At 39.1% G+C, this 18,235-nt stretch overlaps 2 protein-coding genes across 4 annotated transcripts; one reads left to right on the forward strand and one right to left on the reverse strand.

Moving 5' to 3' along the window:
- Positions 1 to 1,108: 1,108 nt before the first annotated feature.
- On the forward strand, positions 1,109 to 9,761 carry LOC145482894 (calmodulin-like). Of its 2 annotated transcripts, XM_081461538.1 has the most exons (6): positions 1,109 to 1,170; positions 1,852 to 1,885; positions 3,661 to 3,691; positions 4,057 to 4,200; positions 4,571 to 4,813; positions 5,373 to 9,761. In XM_081461538.1, the coding sequence occupies exons 2-6, from the start codon at positions 1,883 to 1,885 to the stop codon at positions 5,399 to 5,401; spliced, it is 450 nt and encodes a 149-aa protein (XP_081317664.1). In that variant the 5' UTR covers positions 1,109 to 1,170; positions 1,852 to 1,882; the 3' UTR covers positions 5,402 to 9,761. The 2 variants fall into 2 exon arrangements, with proteins under 2 accessions (XP_081317664.1, XP_081317663.1); XM_081461537.1 differs by lacking the exon at positions 1,109 to 1,170 and having other exon boundaries at positions 1,782 to 1,885.
- A 676-nt stretch (positions 9,762 to 10,437) lies between these two features.
- On the reverse strand, positions 10,438 to 17,955 carry LOC145482890 (calmodulin-alpha-like). Of its 2 annotated transcripts, XM_081461533.1 has the most exons (6): positions 17,876 to 17,955; positions 16,534 to 16,564; positions 13,816 to 13,959; positions 12,553 to 12,698; positions 12,295 to 12,391; positions 10,438 to 11,622 (listed from the first exon to the last, which is right to left on the reverse strand). In XM_081461533.1, the coding sequence occupies exons 1-6, from the start codon at positions 17,876 to 17,878 to the stop codon at positions 11,594 to 11,596; spliced, it is 450 nt and encodes a 149-aa protein (XP_081317659.1). In that variant the 5' UTR covers positions 17,879 to 17,955; the 3' UTR covers positions 10,438 to 11,593. The 2 variants fall into 2 exon arrangements, with proteins under 2 accessions (XP_081317659.1, XP_081317658.1); XM_081461532.1 differs by lacking the exon at positions 10,438 to 11,622 and having other exon boundaries at positions 11,671 to 12,391.
- Between the last annotated feature and the right edge of the window lie 280 nt (positions 17,956 to 18,235).

Genomic DNA, 18,235 nt, shown 5'->3' on the forward strand with positions numbered 1-18,235 from the left:
CCATTATTTCTCAGCTTGGAGTCACTGCCACTAATGAAAGCCAAGTTCACCCCAGATGTACAGGCTCAAAAATGTCTATTATTACAAATTGCTGTAGCATTCACTTGATCAATGGGTAAACAGCTACTAGACATGTCTTAACTTTGAGGAAACTCTCTTGAAATTTCTGGTGTCTGCTTCTCATATTTTTGGTGTACCAGCAATTAAAAACACAAGAACCAGCACCAAAAACCATACTCACTCACCAGGAATGCCTGTACATGCTAAACCAAATACCAAGCTATATTACAGTAATTCCCTTTGATCTTGTTCCCTGCAGAGTTTGTAGAGATGATGACCTCATAGTAATCTATTACCACAACTAGGACATGTCAGCCTGCAAAACCCACTTGGTGGATTATACTTCATGTACCGTTTAACCAAGAGTGCACTGAGACCAGCATGACAGAGACAGTGTCAGAACTGGACTAAGGGTACATAACCGTATAGTGACAATGTTCTTAGAAAACATACTTTTCGCAAAATGTTTCTAAGATATTTTGAAAGCAAAGTTTGTTTATGTTGCTTGCCAGAAGATCAAATAAAGAATGATCACAAACTGAATGTTTTTTTGTCTCTCTATTTGATTGCGATTTGTAAAGAAGTGGCATTGTCAGTTGTAAAGCTACAGTGGATAGTAAACCATTGTCAGTGGCACGAGGAGAAATAAAACTGACCACAATTATAAGCAAAACATCAAGCTTTACCTCTCATAGCCAAACACTGGGGATAGGAAATTTCAGCTCTTCAAAGTGCGCTTCTCCCCTCCGCAAAGGCTCCTTTGACCTTGCTTTAGTTTAACCATGCAGAATGCCGGAAGCACACAGTGTGAGGAGAGGGGAAAGAATGCGAGGAGGGACCTCTTGACGGGTGACCTAAATTTCTTACGACACCTGAGCACATGACTTGAAGGAACCTACATAACTGTACAATTTAACTATGAAATTATCTAAAGCTATAAACTGACAACTTGACAAATGGATTGTCTGACCCTAATATACTTAAACGTTTTCACGTTATATTTGTTATTTTTCTGTCGCCAGCGCACGTTCACAACTGCGACTTCGAGTTCTGTGATCCGTTTACAGGATTGCCTCGCTAAGTTGTTGTTGATTCCGAAAGTGTTGCAAGGTGACAATAAGATATTTACTTCAAATGATGTTGTCATCATTAGTGTATTTTTGAACAATTTTCTGGGGTCGCAAATTCTAATGTTTCTTAGCGAACTCAGTTTTCGGTTCCTTAGCTACAAATTGACCCCTTCTCCTGAAATAATTAACGCGAGAATCAAATCTTTCTTATGGCTATGCCGTCATGGACAGTTTCTATACGAAGTGTCAAATGGGAATCGTAAGGATTATTTCCAACTTTCCAGACATAACTACTCCATCTGACTTTCATCCGAAGTGATGAGCAAGACTCGCGTGACGGATCGATTCGCGCCATTGAGCGCACTTGCCCGTATGTCACGCGAGCTTTGTGTTTCTATTTATACTGTGACACGCGATGTAACAATACTCGATCTATAAATACTTCAAATACACTAATATCTCGCGTTTATGGAAGAACCAATAATAGTACGACCTAGCAATTAATGCTGCATGAATCTAATAGAAAATGGTCAAATTTCATTCCCGGAAAAGGAAAACAAATAATTACGATGCCGCATCAGCCGCAAGTCGACGCACTTTTAGTAATGTCCATCCTAATATGGAAGTCTATTGTTTTCAAAAGGCGAATAGGGAGGCAAATTCGACTAATTGGCGCTAGAAAATTACTCTGTTTTCTAATTTCGAAACTCATTCTTTGCAGGATTTGACAACTAGAAATCAACGCACTGACGATGGTAAGATTCTTTTAGATTTATTACAATTGGATTTGAATTTGAGCACTCAAAAGTGCTACAACATGTAAAAATATTAGAGAGCCTTAGTCGGTTTCGTTTCTTGGTAAATGACCAGATCGAGTAAGCTAATTTCAACCACCGCCGAAAAACGCCCACAGTAGCGTTTCCCGACAGGTTTTTATTGTCATTTGGAGTCGTAGGATGGTCGATCATGCTTTTCTGAGGATGCTTAAAAGCCATTAAATGGCGATATGTGCATATTAGTTCTAAGCTTTGTGCGAGGAAAAATCGCTTTGTTCGCCCAGAAAGTTGTGCATGAAAGAACATAGTGAAAACCTCGGGTAAAGTATAATTGTTTTTAAAAGTTATGTATTATTTAGTAGCTGGTGAATATTCATGAATGCCAGATGCGAGCTATTTTTCTGTTCCTTAAACGGAATGCTGTTTTGTCCGGTTTATTTGGTAAAAGGGAAATTTTGTTGCGATCATGCCAATATTTAATGTGGCGTCTTCGATCTGGATTGTATAAAAGTAAACGCTCATTGATAGTTTGGTCAAATTATTCGTGAAGTTTTCCCCGAGATCGAACACATGCAGGCCCGTGTTGACAGCAATTTAAAGTGCTTTACTTTTCGGATGATTATTAATAATGATAGCTTTTCGATTTTTCCTTCGGGTATATAAGCTCAAGTTCAAGTATTGTCGAAGGCAACGTTAAACATTTTATCAAGCTTTTTCTGTTGTTATTTTCTTATCATTAAAGGTGTTAAGAATATCAGTCTTTCTTCCAATTTGTACAGTCTCTTTCATCCAATTTATATAGCTGCTTTAGAACTATGCCACAAAACAAAAACACAGCACAAAAGGTCACGAGGAAAACTATTGTAATATTTAGTGACAGCTTTTCATTAGCCAATAACTACCTAGGCCCAAGTGTTGATTGTCACAGGTGAAATAACCCAGTCTAACAGTTGTAAAATATTTATTCAAAGTTCACATTTCGAATTCTCCTAACAGGCAATCATACATTTGTTTCAATCATTGTTTGGAGAAATTGATAATACGTCAGTGCATTGCTCCAAGTTGATTTTTTTGTTCCTTTTTCACATTCATCTCATATTCATGTCTGTCTGCCACTCGGGTATTTTTAAATGGTACACTTAAAAGCAACTTAACATTTCAATTCTGAGGGCTAATCAAATTTCAACCTCAGTGCAAGTTGCAAGCAGAGAAATTGAGAATTCAAAAAAATATATATATATACTATATTATTATTGTGGGAAAAGTCAGCTGTCACTTGAAATAAACAAATTGAAGCTGTTAAGCAATGTCTAAGATAAAGCAATCAAATTATTTTGATGTTCGCTTGCAAATGACTTCCTGGCATATGATTATATTCCAATATTGTGAGCATAATTATGATTCTTTCTCTTGAATTGATCACATCCATTGATAGTTGCATTTTCTTGTCCTGGATTTTCTTCATGGTTAATGCCAAAAATGTACTGAATTAGTAAAATAGGCAAGCTGGTTTGAATGTCATGACAACTGCCTCATGAGGTTTGTCAAGTGCAACATATGTTTTTTTTTCTTTCATATAACAAGTTTTTAAACTCATGATCATGGTTGAATGATACTATATACTCAGTCTATTTGAAGCACATCGTCATCCAATTGTAAATGTAATTCTGTTCATCAATTTCTGTAATTCCCTGCTGTGGTCATGTGACACAAATTAAGTAACTCCATTTTCAATTTGGAATTTTTCTCTCAAGGCTGATCAACTCACGGAGGAGCAAATTGCAGGTATGACACTTGAGTATTTACACTCGCAACGAAAGTAGAATTTTAGCTGAAAAATATGAAAGAGGGTAAGAACTGAGCTGTGTATTGTACTGTTCCTGAAAAATATCCATATGTCCTCCCCTCTCACACCACCCCTCTGGAATTTCCGGTTTGGCTTCATACTTTTCTTTCAAAATATTGGTTTTTAGCTATCACCCCTCAAAATTTCTAGTGACCTTCCATAGGGTGGGTATTGGGTATTATACTCAGTAGCTAGGTTTTACAATGTATTTAAAGATATGCCTAGCCGCACGCCTCCACTCAAACTAAATCTTAACTTTCATCTTTGCATAACATTCTTACTGTATTTCTGTATTCTGTAACAGAATTCAAAGAAGCATTCTCGCTGTTTGACAAGGATGGAGATGGTACAATCACCACAAAGGAACTGGGAACAGTGATGCGATCTCTTGGACAAAATCCAACAGAAGCAGAACTTCAGGATATGATCAATGAAGTGGATGCAGATGGTAAGACAAGGGTGCTTTCTGAAACAGCCTAACAGATCATTTGAGACTAACACTGTGGACCTGCCATTTTTAAGCCTTAAATCTGCATGCCAGTCTTTTCATTCTTGGTGATTTGATTAGCTTTTATCTCATCTTATTCTTTGTCTTTATTGTTTATTATTATTACAGACTACTAAAACTAAAGTCTATGATAAAATTATTTTAAGATGTATTGAGATGTACATGTGATCAAAGCTGAAATAAAACATTAAAATCTAGTTTTGATCAAGTTAAATGACGCAATAAATTAATGATAACACAGCAAATAGATCAAACAGTCTTTTTAGGTGTATTATTTCAAACTACAATCTGTGTGTCAATTTTTAAACAGGTAATGGAACAATTGATTTTCCTGAATTTCTCACCATGATGGCAAGGAAAATGAAAGATAACGACAGTGAAGAGGAAATCAGAGAGGCTTTCCGAGTGTTTGACAAGGATGGCAATGGTTTTATCAGCGCTGCTGAGCTGCGACATGTAATGACAAACCTGGGAGAGAAACTCACAGATGAAGAAGTGGATGAGATGATCAGGGAGGCAGACATTGATGGTGATGGGCAAGTCAACTATGAAGGTAACTCTCAGGTTTCTTATTCAAGGTGCAGTGAATGGGAATTCAAAAGTGGTCCTATTTGTGGCTGGTGGCTCACAAGAATGGGCTTTTGTAACAGAGGACATTAGAGGATGGCCGCTAATGAGAGCTCTTAGTGTTCATGAACTTTCAACTCCAATTGCACCTGGCAAGGTTCCATGCTTTTCACAGGTTATATATAATACCTTGTACTATAAAGTTCAAGATCTTTATCCACAAGTATTCTAACATTCTGAATTGAGGCTTAATCTGGATTGCCATAATCAGGCGCAGATCTTTCCTAAATTGTTAACGGTTTTCGAAAACAATGAGCGCTGAAGGTGTTAAAATTCAAGAGGATCCAGGTCCATGCTCTCCCAGGAAACGTTTTGGATTTTAACTCCTAATGCCTCTGTCCTGGGTTTCTGAGTCACTCTGGTAAAATGTGATTGATTTCTTTAAAGGGATGGAAACCAATATGGACCCACACCTGATAACTATTTGCAACTACATACAATATTAATTTTTTTTTTTTTTTTTTTTTTTGTTATTATCTTGTCAGAGTTTGTAAAGATGATGACCAGCAAGTAACTGATCATGTCTGCAGTCTCCAAGTTTATTGAGAGTGAATTGTCTGAGCAGTTTAAACAGCAATTTGCCCACATTCCCACAGCTCTAAATTACTCAGAATCACCCAGATGTAAGGGAGATATTTATGCATAATTTTATTACAAATATTGATTTTTCCACTTATGGTTACAAAGAAGTAAGTTTAAAATTTGTCTTGAGCTTTGCTGTTGTTTTAGCCAAAATTAAAATTCAGTTCAAATTTAAACCCCTTTTGGTGTGACATTAATTACGTGCCAACTCTCCTGCACAGTCTCTCATGTGCAGGTGAAGTTCTGTGTTTTAGTGTTTCAGCGAAAAGTTTTAAAGGCAAGGTGCCTATTTATTTATTGGTGAGAAATTATAGATCGACAGATATTGACCTCACATACCGTAATAGGTCTAGGAATACATCAAAATGAGAAAATGAGAAATGCCTTAAACACCTCTCAATATATTGGAAGGCTTTGGGTTTATACTAATAGATCTTCAATTTCTAATATCCCAGGGATAAAAATCTCACACCTTTGACTCAGAACAAAACTTGGCAGGTATATTACAGTACCATGCATTAAATTTCTTCAGGGTTAATCCAGGTTGGTAATATATTCAATGAGGTTTGACGTGATGTGTTTGCTGGTTAACAACCAAAGTTCCAATAGTCAGAATATTGCTGGTAGATTTTAAAGATGGCACATGCAGCTATAGTTAAGCTTGTTAATTAACAAAAGCTGTAAGAATGTTGTTGGAGCAAATAAAACAAGCACCTTGTATTGCATGAGATTTGTCGTCGTCATTTTGTTTTGTTTTGTTTTGTTTCTTCTTTTTGCAAATCTTAAACATATCATTGCTGGAGAAATTATCTAAAATACCCCCCAAGTTTCAACCCCCCACCCCAACCCTGGGTATGGACATGTATTGTCAAGGAGAATGCAGACCATAATATTATGATGCACCTGTAACACAACAGAAAACCTTTTTTTGTGGAGAACTTTTCCTCCCTTGTGAGCAATTGCGATTTTGCAATTAATAACACCCGAGAGTGGGTAAATGTTTCATGAATGTGATATTTACACAAATCAACCACAGGGACACTTGTAGGCCACAGAAATGACATCATTCTAAAACCATAAGCGAGCTTGATCTCAGGACAAACTTTTTTATGATGTCACTTCTTTGGTCTACTAGAGTCACGTAGTTGATCAAAATACAGCGGAACCTCCAGTTGTGACCACCTCTCGTAAGGCACAACCTCTCCTCAGTGACCAGTTTTCCAAAATACCAAAAGTTTCCAAGTCAAATCACTATATTTGGAACTTCTGGTAAGCGAACACCTCTCGTAAGCGATCGCGACAACTTTTAAAGCTAAAGTTTGAAATTTTCTTTTGTTTTTAACCTCCCGAAACGACCACTTGACAACAATAGAGCAAAAATTAGATAAGGTGTTGTATAATTATCGCATTCCTGGGTGGTACAAGAGAGAGAACTTCTCAATGGGAAGTACTGGATTTTTTCTCCAAATTGACTTTCCACATGAATAAAACATTTAAAACATGGCAATAGGGTAAGTCTCTGCAGTTACCTTATGCTAATGAGGCAAAATTTGAACCCAATATGGTCCAAGGCTTGACATTTTAGGTGGTCGCTTACGGGAGGTTTGACTGTACTTGCTTTTTTAAAAATTAGGTAACAATTCTAACTTGAAACTTATGCATCTGTCACTGGAACACCACCCCCACTGCACACACACACACACACACACACACACTCCGGGGAATTACATGCGGCATTACAACTAGCGACAGAGTAAAACCAACAAGGAAAATGCCCTACATACAGGGGACGCATTTTCGGGTCTAAACCCTACCAAAATGAGGATAATGCCCCACATACAAAAGACAAAGAAATAATATTTCTCCAGACTCACATTATTACTTTCAGAAGTGTGACTGACATTTATTTTTTAGAACTTCAACTATTCCGGGATGAAATGCACAGCCATTCTCGGATGTGTCGAAAACGAAGACCCAAAAACAAAGACCGAAGACCTAAGACCCTCTGGTCTAAAACGAAGACCCACTGGTCTAAAACGAAGACCCACTGGTCTAAACCGAAGACCCACTGGTCTAAAACGAAGACCCTGTGGTCTAAAACGAAGACCCACCGGTCTAAAATGAAGACCCACTGGTCTAAAACGAAGACCCACCGGTCTAAAACCTTTTTTTCTTCAGGAAAGACTATACACTACGCTAAATTGCTTTCATTTTTGTAGCGCATAAATTAAAATGTCATCTGAGCGCGCGGCAAACTTGACAGTTGCTTTGTCTCAGTCGGTACAACGTGTCAAACTGTGTAACACAATGAAATACCAACAGTATAGAAATATACGTTTTAGTGACGATTTTAGTATAGTTTGTCGTCACCAATATTCTATTTTTCAAACGCATATGAGCAAATTATGATGAGGTGACTTCATTACTTTGCTTTACTGTACTTATCATATAAAGGCGCAAAGGTCCACTGTGCGTGACTCGCAAATTTATTCACCACGTGCGACAAGAATTTGATTTTCCCAGGAAAATTACGTTATCACTCTCACATGCATCCCTCACTTCTGTAGCGCATAAATTAAATGTCACCTGAGCGCGCGACAAACTTGACAGTTACTTTATCTCAGCCGGTACAACACGTGTCAAATTTTGTAACGCAATTAAATTTCAACAGTATAGAAATATACGTTTCAAAGTTAAGAGCCTGTTTTGTAAAAAGTCAAAGTAATAAGATTTTTTGTTTGCATGATGAGACTAAAATGAAATTTTCAAGTTTGGTGTATGACACTTTTGACATATATCAAAACCGCAACAGTTCTGTAACTGTTGTTCGTTTTTACACTTGGCCAATATATCATCAATTACAAATATTGGTGACGAAATAAAATCGTCACTAAAATGTTTTTTTTTTTTTCTGTTGGAATTTAATTGCGTTACACAATTTGACACGTTGTACCGATTGAGATAAATTATCTATCAAGTTTGTCGCGTGCTCAGATGACATTTTAATTTATGAGCTACAAAAATGAGAGCAATTTAGCCTACAATCTTGGACAGAATAAAAAGGAACAATTAACCCCTTCCCCCCAAAGCAATGATTAAGGTGCGAAGGAGCAAAAACACGCCATTTTGGTATCATTGAAATGGAGGGGGGGAGGGGGAGGGGTGGTCCAGGTGTTCCATTTACTATTTTGTCCAAGATTGTAGTGTATAGTATTTCCCTGAAGAATGTGAGAGTGATAACATAATTTTCCTGGGAAAATCAAATTCTTGTAGCACGTGGTAAATAAATTTGCGAGTCACGCACAGTGGACCTTTGCACCTTTATATGATAAGTACAGTAAAGCAAAGTAATGAAGTCACCTCATCATAATTTGCTCATATGCATTTGAAAAACAGAATATTGGTGACGACAAATTATACTAAAATCGTCACTGAAATGTATATTTCCGTACTGTTGGAATTTCATTGCGTTACACAATTTGACACGTTGTACCGAATGAGATAAAGCAACTGTCAAGTTTGCCGCGCGCTCAGATGACATTTTAATTTATGCGCTACAGAAACGAAAGCAATTTAGCCTAGTGTATAGTCTTTCCTGAAGAAAAAAAAAGGTTTTAGACCGGTGGGTCTTCGTTTTAGACCGGTGGATCTTCGTTTTAGACCGGTGGGTCTTCGTTTTAGACCGGTGGGTCTTCGTTTTAGACCACAGGGTCTTCGTTTTAGACCAGTGGGTCTTCGTTTTAGACCAGTGGGTCTTCGTTTTAGACCAGTGGGTCTTCGTTTTAGACCGGTGGGTCTTCGTTTTAGACCAGAGGGTCTTAGGTCTTCGGTCTTCGTTTTTGGGTCTTCGTTTTCGACTCATCCGCCATTCTCCCTCTGGCACATTCTTTCTATCAATTCCGGCAAACGAAAATGATTACACAGAGAAAAGAAAGGTAACGCTAATAGCAAGGGGTCATAAATATGTGATTACCATTATGTACAGTTGTCATTCATAACATAGAAATTCAGCAGATTCTCTGTACCTTCGGATTGTCGACCGTTCGTCTCTTTCCAATATGGCGGTGCACAGCGACTGTTACCAGGCTCTCGTTCCAGACCCCTTTCGTACCGGGCTATTGAAGTTTCTCCTCCCTGCACGACCAAGGCAAAGCCAGATTTGAGACTTCCGTGTAAACGTTTGCGAAGCAGTCCACACCAATACCGTATTTCAACAGGATACTATTATATTCAGCGGAATGCAACTAAGGATGTTGGCGCTAAAATTTTCCAGTCGATAGATTTTTTTTTTTTTAATTTTTACTGCATTCAAATAATGAGTTAGTTGTGACAGAAATGAAAAAAAAAAAATTGGGGGCTCCGACTTCATTTCAGAGATAAAGTGTGTGGAAAGCTACCCTGATTTTGAAAAATTGGCGCAAGTAATTCAACATGGTCTACAGGGGTTTATAATTAAAAATATCGAAGGTGAGTCGACGGAGACAAACGATCTTAGTCATATTTTGTAGGAGTGGGTCTGTTGCGTGAATAGTTCCAAATGTTGCCAACGTTTCCACAGAACTTAACCCTTCAAGAGCCATTTGAAATCACCGCACAGATAAACGGAGAGCTAAAAACAACGGAATTCAAACTTCTAATCGATAGATTTTCTTCATTTTTTCGCTGAACGTAGAAAATCGGTAAAGAAAATGATCCATCAAAAGAAAAATAGGGGTCACCGAACGTCGAAGATTGTGCAACGCTATAGATGGTTTTCACTGTCACGCAACGAAAAAATAAATCGAAAACTATTTAGTGGATAAAGTCAAGAAATTTTAATATTATAGGAGACAGGTAAAGACACTTCTTTAAGTTTTGGGTCTCTGCGCTTTACCAAACTTCAGATATTCGTCGAAATGTTTTGCGCAAATTTACAGAGCCCATGTTGGTGGAGCTCTGTGCTCCACCAACAAGATATGGCGACCGGAAAATAGTGCAAACATCTGGAACTTACTTTGGCTATCTAGGCGACTGATTATCTGAACTCAACCAACAAGCATTTACACAAGCACTTTTCCTAACCCTTTAACTCCTAAAAAGGCTAAAAATCACTAGATAAGTGTATATTTTCCACAAACGCGATCGGAGCGGTATATCACGCACCGCCATAACTATGAACTTCAAACGGCGCTGGTTTCCAGCTGCAGGCTATTGCGCTGAAAAGTTGTAAACAGATGTAAGTTTAGATCCCCTCATGCCTTATGAGGATAAAAATTTTCGTGGCTCTTCAGTTCTGGATTTTGGAATTTGAGGACGTCACGTGAAAACGATCTATAGCAATGGCCATCTTAGCCTGCAGAACAGGCGTAATTTTTTTGCGTATTTAAGGCGAACATGCGAACACAGGCGAAAGCGAGGGCACCGCGACGCGCGAGTCGCGCGCGAGGAAAAGAGCGTGAAAAAAATAACGCGCTATTTTTTGCGCTCTTTCCCTCGCGCGCGATTCGCGTTTCGCGCTCCCCTCGCTTTCGCCTCTGTTCGCCTAAAATACGCAAAAAAATTACGCCTGTTCTGCAGGCCATGGCCATCTGCCCTATCATTGTTCATTTTATTACTTAGCGCGCGCGTCGATGCATGACGTGGCGTGTGAATTTACGCGGGCAGTATGGATGCGCAGAAACAATCAGCGCGAACGTCCTTAATGATGAAATGCAAATGTTGTCCTACATTCTTTGCTATAAGTAGACTTAGCAATGCAATCAATAATCAATCAATCCTATATTTGGCAACGCAGCTACATAGAGTTATAACATTTGCAACTATAACTTATCTTAGGCAGCCAAAGGCTGATGTGAACCTGCAGCAGAGAGTAGGAGATGATTATTAAAACAGAAATAAATACAAACAGCTGATAGACATAAGGTCCCATGTGGAAACTCAAGTGCGTTTCCAGGGTCCTCTCGACTACTCGAGTCGCACCGTGGTTGACATAGCGAAGTCGGGGTGGGGAGGGCAGGGGTAGGTCGTTTATAATATAAGAAAAGACAACTGCCTGATTTAAGGTTAAATTTAATTTTTAGCTGAGTCTTAGTTTAGCAAAAAAAGAAGTGAGTACAAATCTGATAAAACGGGAAAAGTGGTCCTCTCATTTGTTGGCCATCATCTTCACGAACTCTGCAATTAAAGTCAACAATAATCAGTAACATAACGTAACCGTGTGACCTTTTAATTAATCAATACAGCGATCAAGCTTAATCCAGTCCTCCTTAGTCCAGTAAAGAGTGCGCACTATAACTTGGCTAAGAGCGCTAAGATATCCTACTGTCACGTGGTATTCATCTCGTTTATTATGGGCCGTCAGCATATTCATTTATTCAGGCTTAAACGTCAACTGGACGTTTAAAGAGGGTGTCTGTGTGCGTGTGGCGGGGAAGGGAGGGGGAGTTAAGGCGAATTCAATTTAGGAAGTTAGTACGGAACATTTTCCAGGAAGCTTTCAAATATGGAGCTCTTCGACACCTTGCACCGACATTTCTGATTCTCTCTTCTTAATATTGTGGCCAGAAATCAAAACCGAAAATAGGACAAAGATGCACGCACAGGTTTCAAAGGAACTCTGCTCGGGGTAAAGCGTTATTTAGTTGATAAAAAGTTTTCTCAACGTTTTTTAAATAATGTTGATATCTTACATGTCAGTAACGCGAACCGGTGGCGCCCTATTGGAAAGCGGTAACTCTTTGGACAGCGAAATTAAAGGGACGGAAGGGGGCATTCTGACCAAAATCTGCAGTTGATGTTAACCCCGCGGGGAACAAGTAAATTTGCCGCTGTCCCGCTTTAACATACCTTCAAAACTGACTTGACCGTCAGAGTCCAGATCGGCCTCCTTCATCATCTCATCAACTTCCTCATCAGTAAGCGATTCGCCCAGATTTTCCAAAACCTGAAATTGATGGTAGTGCGAATTGTTACTAAGTGCAAGGAAATGAATTCCCAGATCAAGCGCTACTAGACTGGAACTCTAACTCACCTCACTGACGACAAAGGATCGTAAAATGTAACTATATGTACGATAAAACAGATTTTTTTTTTTTGATCGCTAACCTGTTTGAGTTCCTGTGCTGATATGTAGCCACTTCCATCTTGGTCGAAAACGTTAAAAGCACCTCTTAACTCGTCCTCCATTGTCATGTTGGCTTGTTTTGCTGCCATCAACGTTAAAAACTCGTCGAAGTCTATTTCGCCACTCCCTGTGAGCTCAAAAGAAAAGGGAATGTTAATCATTTGATACCGTCCACAAACATACAGACTAAGGGTGCGTTCCTTTGGGGTGATCTGGATCAGGATCAGTGACCCAAGATCACTCGGATCATGGTGCATCAAAGGAACCGATGAATCCTTGACCAGAGCGGATTCATCGGTTCCTTTGATGCATCATGATCCGAGTGATCTTGGATCACTGATCCTGTTCCAGATCACCCCAAAGGAACGCACTCTAAGCGTAGAGATCCCTTATGACACTTCACTTTCACAGTGCCTCTCTTCACCCAGGTATATAAACGGGTATCAGCGAATTTAATGCTGGGGCTGACATTGCGATAGACTAGTATCCCATCCAAGGGGGAGGGGGGGGGGGGGTAGAAATACTCCTATGGCTGGTCGCTCCATGCCACAGAAAACGGAATAAGGCCTGATAGGCTACTTGGCTCGTATGCAGACTTTAACCAGTATTGCGCTCGTCATCTAGTCGTTTAAAAACTCCTTCAATAGTCGAAAAGTTATGATCCTTATGACCCAACTGGCATAAAACAGCACCACTGCCCCACCCCTTCCCCAACCCAAGAAAGGTTTAATTTACCAACGTTTGTTTTAAGTCTCAAACCTGGTTAATATAGATTCAATCGTTCACTGCTTACTAACTTTGGAAGCGAATCTAAAAGAAAAAAGTCTGGCGAAAAATGCAGAACAAAAAAGCTTTATAAAAGCAACGATGGCCGTAGCACTGTAAGCTAAGTATATGTAGATTGTTTTCTTGTAAAATGTTTATTGGAAGTCATTGATTTTACGGTAGGTGTCATACAATGGCTACGTCGGAGCTTACCATTTGACAGAATAGTCAGTAGGGAGGGCCGTTGAATAATGGGAGGGGCTTTTCTAAAATCAGCAAACTAACCGTACGAAATAGCACTTACCATTTACAATTCAATTTCCCGTAATTGTTTTCGCGGCTGATGAGAGACTGGAAACTCAGAAAGCTTGCTGATCATTGGAAAAACCCTTACCATTATTCAACGGTCATCCTAACCGGTTTATTCTGACAAATCGTACCCACCCATTTTTTCCATCTAAGAACTGAACTATACATACCGTCCTGGTCCACCTCAGATATCATGCTTTGTACATCCTCTTCAGAGGGATGCTGACCGAGGGCCTCAAATACTTGCTTTAACTCCTTAGTACTGATGGTGCCTCCGCCGTCTTTGTCAAACAGCTGAAAGGCCTCCCTGTATTCTAAGTAGAGCGACAAAGAAGAGAGATAGATAAATTAAAGTTGATGCATAAATTAAGACTATCGCCACTTTACTGAAAATCTGCATTCGCGCCTTTTTGGCTTGGACACAAATCCACGTGCAAGACGAAGTCCACAAGCAAAAATATGGTTAAATATTTGTAGGCGTAATAAGATTACACTTTTGATAACGTTTGTATTTTGGAATACCCATGTAGCATTCTTGAAAGGCTAAACACTGTGAGAATCAAAGTTGCTGTGAGCCACTGAACTTGGAAAATAAATTATGAAAGGGTGTTATGAGGCATTGCTCATTAAGGAACTACTTGTGATGTGAGGACAGTCTAGCTTTAGAAGAAGCCCGTACAGCCTTTTTCCATTGAGGGGTGTGTTGTGATATTTGCAAAATGAAAAAGTTCAACGTTAAGAAACTGTTTGTTACTCAGGCCTGGCTGCACGTTTTACATATTACATGTTTCTGATGTACATGTCTTCCTTGTGCTGCAGTCAAAAACTGCGAGATCATTTTGTTTGGTTAAAAGTGAGGTATAGACTGAACAAAACACTTGAGCCTGTGGTACGTAAAAAAATAATTATACTTTCGCCCTCCAGTAACTGATGTACAAGTAGCGCAATGTAGGGGTATCGAATGGTCCCGTTTAATTCAATTTTTAAGTGCTCGCAAAATTTGACCTTTGCTCGAATTGCTCGCAAAAAATTAGATGAGTGCTCGCAAAATTTTTGCCATTGCTCGCATGCTCGGATTTTCGTTAAAATGTGCTCAATTCCCGTATGGCAAAACTGGGAAACATTGGAGAAGCGTGCACATGAGTGCTCGCTTGCTCGTGCTCGCCAAATTTTTGCCACTGCTCGCAGCATGCTCGGATTCTCGTTGAAATGTGCTCAATACCCGTATGGCAAAACTGAGAAACATTGGAGAAACATTGAAGCATGCACACATTATGAATGTTTCTGTAAACATGCTTCCTCGTTTTGGTGACGTATTATTCAAACTGACGCGCGTAACAATTCTTCGAGAAAGGCACCCCCAAAGGTAGAAAGTAACCTAGAGACATGAAAACATGTGGAGTATTACTATTACCATTCGAGTTCAGAGCTTGTCAGAGCTCCGAATCGGTTAGATCCTTGAAGCCTCCAAATAAAGCTTCCGTTGCGTTGAATCTTTTTCAGTAACTCAGCTGGAAACCAGTTTGCCGATCATCGAAACCGAAACTCGAAGTGCTTGTTAGACTAAATGCCACGTTGTCTACATTTCCTAAGAACAATATGACCAAAAAAGCCTTCCATGTTGCAAACTTCAAAGTCGTAAAATTTAGCTTCTTCTTGAGAAGTGTTCTTAACGTCAGATTAGAAAGCTTTAGATCTCCTTGAGCGTCCACAAAGTGTACCGCACTGGAGCGCACATGAAGCTAACTGACGTAATGTGGCATCCAACAAGGCACATTACGATGCTAGGATTGGTTGAACGGTGTCAGCCAGATTACTTGGTGCAAAATGTCCCCTTTCAATAAAAGAGAAAATCCGTCCAGCGGAAAATTTACGAAGTGCTCGTTTCTCGCCATCTGTATTTTCGAAAGTGCTCGCTGCTCGCAAGACAAATTTGATCAATGCTCGTGCTCGCAGAAATAAACGCACTGCTCGCATGCTCGCAAATGCTCGCAAAGACCATTCGATACCCCTCAATGTGATAGGCCGGCTGGCTCGCCATGCGAGACATTAGGAGTTCGAATCCCAGTGGTGACTGCTGATTATTTTTCCTCAGTTTACTTAGCTTCATTGTTTTTTTCTTTTTCTGTCAAGGACCATTTATCGGAAGGAAGCGTTTGGCTTTCCGTTTCTCGTGTTAAAAAAAATCGTCTGTAGCCTTAAATCATTCGTTTATATCGATTGCTTTCGAACTCACAATATCACGTAAGTTTGTAAAGGAAAAGACTTTCCCTGAATCGAATCGCTAAGCAAGAACCATAAGTATTTTCCTTTACAATTAAAAAATCATTATACCTTCTACCTCTCGCGGATTCCCATACGAAAAGGTCGGGGATGCTCGTCGTCTCGGGCACAAATCAAGGATTCTGGTCTCACTTAGGGTGATGACGAAACGTCACCTTTCCTAGCTGTCAAAGTATCCTTTACGGTGCACTCGAGGAAACCAATAAAAGAAGCGCTCTCATTTAATTTCCATTTTCAGGCTTGATTTCCACTAATCTCTCGAGTACGCGAGTCTGGTCTACAAGTGCGCGCGGGATCTGTTCTTGAACAGTGGCTGGAAATCGAACCTATTCCGTTTTAAGTGGTATCTTTTAGGGGTCTAATGAAGCTCAAGCAACGTCCATATTAGTCTCCTTTAGGAGTTAAATTCAAATTTTCCGACGAGCATCTCTTGCCTTTTCATATGGGAGTTCCCCTCCCCCGGGTTTCCAAATGTCTAACGGGAAGTGAAGGAGTGAAGGATTTAAGGAACCGGATGGAGTGAAATCGTGCCACCACTACGACTTGGAAAATAATAAATATTTCCAAGTTAAAAATGGTTGTCGAATTTAAAATAAACCACTAACCTTGTACTTCTTCTTCTGTGAACTTGTCGGCCTGTTGATTTGAAAAGAGCGTTTTTTACAGTTAAAATGTTATGGTTTCTCTCGCAGCTAGGAAGCTGTGCGCATGCAGAGTAACTTTAATCAGGAGTTGTTCAATATCTCGGATCGAAGCCCCTTAATTGATGACGTCATGATGGGGCACCATGGGGCCCCACTTAAAAGAAGATAATCTGTCTGTTTTGTCTTTGTTTACTGATGAGAAGTTAAAACATTTGATATTGCCTTTACAAACTGCAGGCTAAATTGCAGCTGCAGTACAGACTGACATTGTAATCTGAAACTTAAATCGGTGCACAAATTTGACTCCAAAAAGAGCGTCGACTGAACTTGAACGAAAAATATTTTTAACTCGATCCGTGACGGACTATCTATGAAGCAGTTGTGTATGTTAAAAGTATGACATACACATTCTCGCCAACAAACTTGTTTATTTTGATCCTGTTGTTACTTTCTTCTAGCGAGTTTTTATCCCTTACTCGCGAACAGAAAAAGTGAAAAATAGCTTTTCGATATAATTCCGACTACAGACTACTTTAATGATTACAAATGATAAACATTGCATATTTTAAAGAAAAACACTTGCCAATGTCCAGCCGGAATAAGAACTTAATTTGTTATATATAATCCTTAAGCAATTGTTTAAAATATTTAATATTTATATTTTTCAAGCACGAAGCACCTTTAATTTGATGTAAAAAAATATGCGAGAGCGCACACGTTGAAATTGAGAAGTTCGCTCGATTTGGCAATGTCAGAGCCAACAGCGCTTACCCTAATAGTATTCAGTGTTAAAGCAGTTTTCTGCCAACGACATACTTGAAATAGTACTTTGGTATAAACAAAGTGAAGGATGTTTGATGGATATTTAAAGTTCGAACGTTCTGGACACTCGATTTAACTAGGAAATAGTCACACAGACAGTGTTATCACTTGTAACATTATCTAAGTTCGGAAGATTTGTTGGAACGTTATATATCTTCTCAGTTTGCATCGCGCAAATATTGCGTTTATTTATTACTTGCAGACGTTGTTTTGGTAAAAGGAACTACAAGTATAAAAGTAGCCATGATGGCAACCTTGTTTCCTAGTGCAGGAAACAAACAGATGCAATTAAAACCACATATGCGACGTTTCAATTTTGAAAACAGAGTCATTAATTCCCTAGCCGCGAGCCATATCTCAACAAAACACAAGCAGAAACGAAAACTACAATGACACGCAAATATCTTTTCTCTGGCTTGAACCTCAGAGTAATAGAGCTAAAATGTTAAATGTAATCTGGAACATCGGCAGAGCAACTTACCATTTTCGTTTAAGAGAGCTTATACCTTTAAAGCGGGCTTCCGTGAAACAGACAGCAGCAACAGAACCTCCAGGCGTTAAATGTCCAAATGGAAATTGGATCGAGAGATATTTTCTTAATATGTCACAAAAGAGCGACATTATAAATAAATTAATAAATAAATGGCATTCGTGTGCTTTAATAATAAGCGACGCGACAAAATTAAAAACTCCGTACTTTTTGAGGGTAGCTTGCCAACAGAATTTAATTTGTATGCTAAATACATCCCTTTTATAATTCTAGCAAATTAGAAATAAAATGAAATATGTTCTGGCAAATTCTTGCGATTGATAAAATCAACAGGGTCAGTAACAACCAGCA

Source organism: Orbicella franksi, chromosome 3 (assembly GCF_964199315.1).
Source record: "Orbicella franksi chromosome 3, jaOrbFran1.1, whole genome shotgun sequence".
NCBI lineage: Eukaryota > Metazoa > Cnidaria > Anthozoa > Scleractinia > Merulinidae > Orbicella > Orbicella franksi.

Excerpts from the sequence above, each read along its gene's own strand:
- LOC145482890 (XM_081461532.1), bottom strand. Across the intron at positions 13,960-16,533 it reads CACAGAAGAAGAAGTACAAG|AATACAGGGAGGCCTTTCAG; the intron begins GTTAGTGGTTTA and ends CGCTCTACTTAG. Across the intron at positions 12,392-12,552 it reads CAGCACAGGAACTCAAACAG|GTTTTGGAAAATCTGGGCGA; the intron begins GTTAGCGATCAA and ends CATCAATTTCAG.
- LOC145482894 (XM_081461538.1), top strand. Across the intron at positions 3,692-4,056 it reads CACGGAGGAGCAAATTGCAG|AATTCAAAGAAGCATTCTCG; the intron begins GTATGACACTTG and ends ATTCTGTAACAG. Across the intron at positions 4,814-5,372 it reads TGGGCAAGTCAACTATGAAG|AGTTTGTAAAGATGATGACC; the intron begins GTAACTCTCAGG and ends TTATCTTGTCAG.